The sequence below is a fragment of the Crocodylus porosus genome, unplaced genomic scaffold (assembly GCF_001723895.1).
Source record: "Crocodylus porosus isolate Cpor-Errol unplaced genomic scaffold, CroPor_comp1, whole genome shotgun sequence".
In the NCBI taxonomy this organism is placed as follows: domain Eukaryota; kingdom Metazoa; phylum Chordata; order Crocodylia; family Crocodylidae; genus Crocodylus; species Crocodylus porosus.
Window position 1 is genome coordinate 60,537,673 of NW_017728943.1, and position 6,000 is coordinate 60,543,672.

Here is a 6,000-nt window from a genome sequence, read left to right on the forward strand (position 1 = left end):
CTCTACCACACACACACACTCTCTCTCTCTCTCTCTCTCTCTTTCTTAGTCTGGGGCTTCAACCCCACCACACACTCCCATTCCTTGTGGCTTAGACCCCTCTGGTCTTAATTGTCTAATGGGCTGAATTTGTGGCTTCTGTCCTCCCTTATAGACATGCCTATGCCTTGGAGGTGTTACCTGATCACATCAGAAGGGCTCCTTAGCCCCACTGCAACACTTGGACCCCTCAGGCCTCTAACCTTTTCTTGGATCTTCAGCTTTCCTGAATTAAGATCCTTTTTTCTGGCTGTGACCCCTCAGCCTAGGTCCACTGCCCCAGGTCTTGGCTTCTGGGTCCCTAGCCCTGGTCTCAATCTTCTCAGGCTTTATGCCTCTGGCCTTGGTCTTGCCCTGCTTGGGCTCTGGGCCCCTGGCCCTGGCCCTAGCCTTATGTTGCCTTGGCCCCCAGGCAAGGCTGCTCATGATCTCTCCCAGCCCCCCTGGTCCGAGCAAGGTTGGTCACAGTTCAGCCCTTGGGTCCCTGACCCTCATAGGGCTCTATGACAGGTGCCCCTGAGGCACCTCTGTGACCTCGTTATCACCCCTGTCAGCCATACCTAGTCCTCTAGTCCATCTGTGCTAGATGCAATGCCCTTTTAAACATCCTCTGGGGTCTCCCAGGGTCCCATCCACTTGGCCCATAGCTACTGGCTGTTGCAGCTTCCCTGGGTCTCAGTGCTGCTCCTTTTGTTGTCACCCTGGCCAGCAGGAGGTCTGCTCTCAGACAGCTCAGACTTCTTCTGGTTGAGGGGGCAAGCTTTTAGTATGCTGGGCTCCACCCCTTTTGCATCATATGGCCTTCTCCTTGGTCAGGAGTTCCTAATTATCCACTACCCTGCCTGCCCTCATATGTTACAGTTTAACCAAATGAGATGCAGCCGCTGCTCCACAACTGTACCACCTTTTACTTTTAGGGGTTCTCCCCAGCTGCTGGTCTTTCTTGCTGGTTCCTACCCAGCTGCCTACTTGGTTGCAGCCCTCCAATGCCAGTTTCTTATCTTTCAAGCAGCAGGGGGTAGGGGCCCCTGTTGGGGAGGTCCAGCCACTCATGGTGTCTCTCATTTCCCATACCAACATACCAGGCATGAGCTGTTTGTCTTCTGTGCTAGTGACTCTGGCTTTCACATGACCCATCTTGTTAGCACTCAGCTGGCTCCCACATGACCCATTTTCTTGTCTCTGGTGGGATCAGATAGTTTCTGTACTTTAAGGTCCCAGTTCCTGTGGACTCCATGGTCCTCCCCTAGTTCAAAATTCTGCCTCTGAGGTCCATTTGGTTTATGGCCTCCAGGGGGCTGAGTTCTCATCTTTACACTTAATCATACCACAGTCGCTAGGTCTCCCGCCAACATCCTTGTACAGTTCCACAAATGTAACACTTACCGTTTTCCTTTTTAACAGGCTCTTAGTAGTCCACCGCTTTGTGTCACTGGGGAGGTATTATAAATATCCTTCTTCTACTCAGGATTTTTTCAATCTCAGCCCCCAATCTCTTACCTCCAGTGTTGGGGTAGTTTTCTTTTTCCCACCTCCTACCAGACTGGGTTCTGACCTACTTACCACCTTTCTGCTCTGCTGATTCTCTGGCTGTTGCAGTTGCCAAGGCTGCTTCCCGGTAGCAGCTATCCTCTTGTCCATATCTCTCAAAGGCGCTGCTCCCATGGTTTCTGATCTCTGCTCACTTTGGGACATAGTGGATTTTCTTTCCTTGTTGGAGCTCCCTGGTTTTTGTTCAAAGCCCTCTTTGCTCTCAGGGACTAACCACCATTCTCCTGAGAGCTCAGTGAAACTTCCCCCTTGTTTCACCCCAGTTCAAGTTTCCTCAAAAATAAGTCTCTTATTTCTCCCCTGGAAGTCCTACACCCCTTGTCACTTCAAAAGGGGGTTTGCTCCCAATGAGGGGAGTTAATATTTCAGTCCATGGACACTGCCTTGCTCTGTGCCTGCATCCCCCACATTTAAGACCACTTCTAACCCTGCTAGGGGGCCCTACCTTTTGCCTTTGGGGGTGGGCCACCCATCTCCTCATAATCATTGCATTCTCCCACATCTGAGCTCTTCACTCTTGCCTCAGGTAGGCTCTTCCTTCCACCTCTAAGGATTAGACCTGCCTCAGGCAGGGCTTCCTCTCTGTCTCTGCAATTCCTCTTCCAGCATCCTTCTCACCACCACTGCAGCCTGTTGCAACTTTGTTTATCGCTTCTCTGCCTGTCCTATAGCAACTGAGATCAGGGCTGGCCCTCTTGCTGCCTGTCCTGGAAGTTACTCTCCCAAGAGAAACTGAATGTTTGTATGAGGATTTGGGAGGAGTCCAAGCATTGCATAAAGCAAACTTTGTACGTCCCTCTCCATCTGTCTTGCATTTTGGACTGAGGATCTGGGTTCCGCGTATAATACAGGTGCCTGGAGACCCCAACAAGTTTATTTTACAGTCTGGGAAAACTAAATTAAACAAGTGAAAGGAAAGGAGTGGAAGGAACAAAGGATCGTGGACAAGAGTACAATATTTTTGACTGAGGGGTGAAAACTTTTATTATAAAACACCACCAGTTATTGTAAAACTCCAGCTATTAAATGCCACATCTCCTGGCAGGGATTAAAGAGAGAGGGGACTGAGGATATAACAACATATGGAACTGAAGTAAATTTGTAGCAGCTGCTCTCATTTGCCTTGCTGCAGTTGAATTGATCATCTAAGAAGTGACAGAAAGATTAAAAAACAACAACCTACTTTTATATTGGCTTTGATGAAAACATTGTCAGATCTTCAGAAATGTACAGAGTGATAGCTATTTAAATCATAAACTGTTTAAATCAACTGCTGTTTATCTGGACCAGTGGTTCTCAACTGTTTTGGATTCAAGGCATCCCTCATTAGACATGAGACACCTTGGAAAATGCCAACTTTTAGTTTTCACTCCTTCTTTGATTATGAAAAAATAATAGAGTAATTTTTCTGTTGCAAAGAACTCAGAGCAAAACTGGACAAACTATTTTTGACACAGTGGATTCCTTTTTGTAATCTTTGGGCTTATCATGACTTCTGTGAGTCATGTTTGCACATCTAACAGTGCCAACATTGCATGGGACCCCACTGCACCCTTGAAAGGATCTCCAAGCACCCCCAGGTGCTACGGCACCCTAAATAAGAATCACTGAGCTTGATTGACCTCAGTCCATTCTTGATGGTAAATGACTGCTTCAATCTGTTAATTTGACCACAGTAACTGCTCAGGTGCATCGATAGTTGGCTTTTTCTGCGTGACATGAAACTTTTAAACCAATTAGTTTGATTTTTCTACCTTTGCTACAGATGAGTAAAAACATCAGTGACATCAAAGACTCCCAAGAAAATCTTTACTGCTTTTTGGATTAGTGCCTAGCAGAGCTAATGAAAATTATCTGTAGCACAGCCCTCAGATGGCTCAGTGGAGCTATGGTTTCTGTCTTCAAAGATAAAAGTGATTTACTCTTTATCTTTGTAAATTACTGTAGTGCCACTCCCCCAGGACAGGTTGCCTATAGTACAGTCATCACTAATGACTTTTCCTTTGTTTTAAGGTGTTCAATGTTTTTATTAAAGTGCATATAGTTGTAGGCTTGGGGTCTTTTTTTAACTAAAAGAAAACAGTTATACATGCTAAAGCTATACTATCTTGAGTTGTGAAACTATCAGGTTTCCATTTGGGGTGATAGTTTTACCTATTTCTCCCTCCAATCATATTTGGATACTACTGTATTTCCTGCCTTAAACTATCATTCATGGTTGCTATGCAGTGTTCAGCAGCTGCCATATTCCTTGAGGTGGCTACCTTGAAGTGGAGGAGGGCAAGACATTGAAAGTATCATTTGAGTTATGGTCCACCCAGTGCTGTAGAAAAGGTCTACCTTCCCTAGGAATTCTATTTTGAAAGTATTTGAACAGTCTTCGCAATGAAGTGTAATGCATACAGCACTGGGGGAATATGTGCATCGTACCCTGTAATGTAGTTTACAGATCAGCTTTGCAATAAAAAAATCCCAACCTTTATATTTTGTGCATGTTTTTTCCAGAGCTGTGTGGGAGACTTCCCCATTATTGATTTAAATTCTGCATTTCTACATATCATTCTATTGCGCCTGAGCTATAGTATATTTAGAGTCTTACTACTACAGCAAAATATATACTAGGATTTCTCTGAGTCATGCTGACTCATACACAGATTGACAATCAACTGTAGCAAACATTCAATTCACAAAAGATCTACTGCTCAAAAATACGTTGTAATTGTACTTTTCTGCCTGAATCTGCCATTCTTATTGGAGCATTGTGCCTTCACATTCCTTCATCCACAAGTGTCTATTTTAACTTTTACAACACTACCAGTTATTTTCCTGGCAGTATTTTTAAGAGCATTTTTTGGGCATGTGCCTATATTGATTTTGGCATATAAGAATTCATTCTAGTCTGTCTGTGGCTATTAAGGTAAACTAATTAATGCTTCGTGTGTGCACGTGTGGTGCATGTACGCACACATGAGATGCCCTAATTAGAGTATTTCCCACAGAATTATGACCTGAGATTTGAATATCTGAGAGGCTGAACCATTCATGCATGGTTAACAGCCTAAACTCCCAGGGGAATTGTGGGTGCTCATAACTTTCCAAGCGTCTTTCAGCTTCCTACAGACTTGAGCAATAAATAGAGCGGCTTTAGAATAAAAACCTATGGTACACAATATAAGTTTCTTACATAATGCTGTATCATCCTTGAATCCAATAGGATTTAGAACGTAACATGTGCAAAATGTGTCTGTTAAAATCACCAAGGAAATGCTTCATTTAATGCTGAAATTGTTTATTACATTGAAAAGCTTGGAAATTGCTACAGGCAATCCTGTATTTCTTACACAGAGGAAAAAAAAATTCTCTCGATGGCTTCATAGGGAGGTTTACCAGAGAATAAACATACTTCAAGATATCTTCTGTTGTTATTTGGCCCTGAGTTTTGAATGCTTGTCTGCCATAAGTATTTCATATTTTCAATTGATGGTTTGTTGGTGTTTTTGTCAAATTACATTTTATTGTAATTTTATCTGACTTTTTGTTTCTCTTTAGGATCATTTCTTTTTACCGAGAATTTGTCGTCGACTTCATGCTGTCCTGGCAGCTGTTTCAACTTCAATGTTGATTTTATCCAATCTAGTGTTCCTTGGCGGAAATGAAGTTGGGAAGATCTACTGGGACTGGATCTTTGTGAAAGGCAAGTTATTTTTCAAACTTTTCTTTGAGACTACTCAACCAGACCCTCATCTCAATACCAAGGTGTAAATTTGCATATATTTTTTTCCTTTTATTTTTTTTAAATTCAAGTTTTAGAAAAGCATAAATATTTGCTTTATATGTAAAAAAACAAGCTAGACAAACAATAAGTAATATAAGACCAAAGGAAAAAGGAGGGCAGAAGGAGGAATAGAAAAAAAAGAGAAAAGTATGCCATGAGCTATCAAAATTTGCACAAGAAGTCCTTCCAAATTGCACTAAACTTCTCAAAGCAGTTAAGCTGGCTAAATACGACTCTCTATACATGCCAGCTGTGCTATCTCACTGTATTAGATTTCAACCTATGGAGATGTCCTGCTTTTCCAATGCATCAATATAATCCCTTGTGTTACAAGTAAGGCCTCCTGTAAGAAATGTTATTTAGGAAGGATTCAGCCCAGACTCCCAAGAACATACATTTGCCAGAGCTATGTTCAAAACCATGTTATCGCTAGTTATATTTTATTTCCAGAAAGAAGTGTTGAGCATGACCAAAACAAGTGGAGCTGCTTCAGGTAGCAGGGCTCCCAGCCACAGGGGTGCATCATACACACACCCACAGGAGGCCTCAAATGCCTCTACACAAATGCTCATAGTATGGGCAACAAGCAGGAGGAACTCACCCTCCTGCTGGCTGATGCCAGCCCAGACATAGTG

At 43.1% G+C, this 6,000-nt stretch overlaps 1 protein-coding gene across 1 annotated transcript in view; it reads left to right on the plus strand.

Moving 5' to 3' along the window:
- HHAT (hedgehog acyltransferase) overlaps positions 1 to 5,352 on the plus strand; it is a 268,031-nt gene extending 262,679 nt beyond the window's left edge. Inside the window, exon 11 of the mRNA XM_019548569.1 lies at positions 5,140 to 5,352. Within this exon, the coding sequence (XP_019404114.1) occupies positions 5,140 to 5,352 (213 nt within the window). The remainder of the gene's footprint in view (positions 1 to 5,139) is intronic.
- The last annotated feature ends 648 nt before the right edge of the window (positions 5,353 to 6,000 follow it).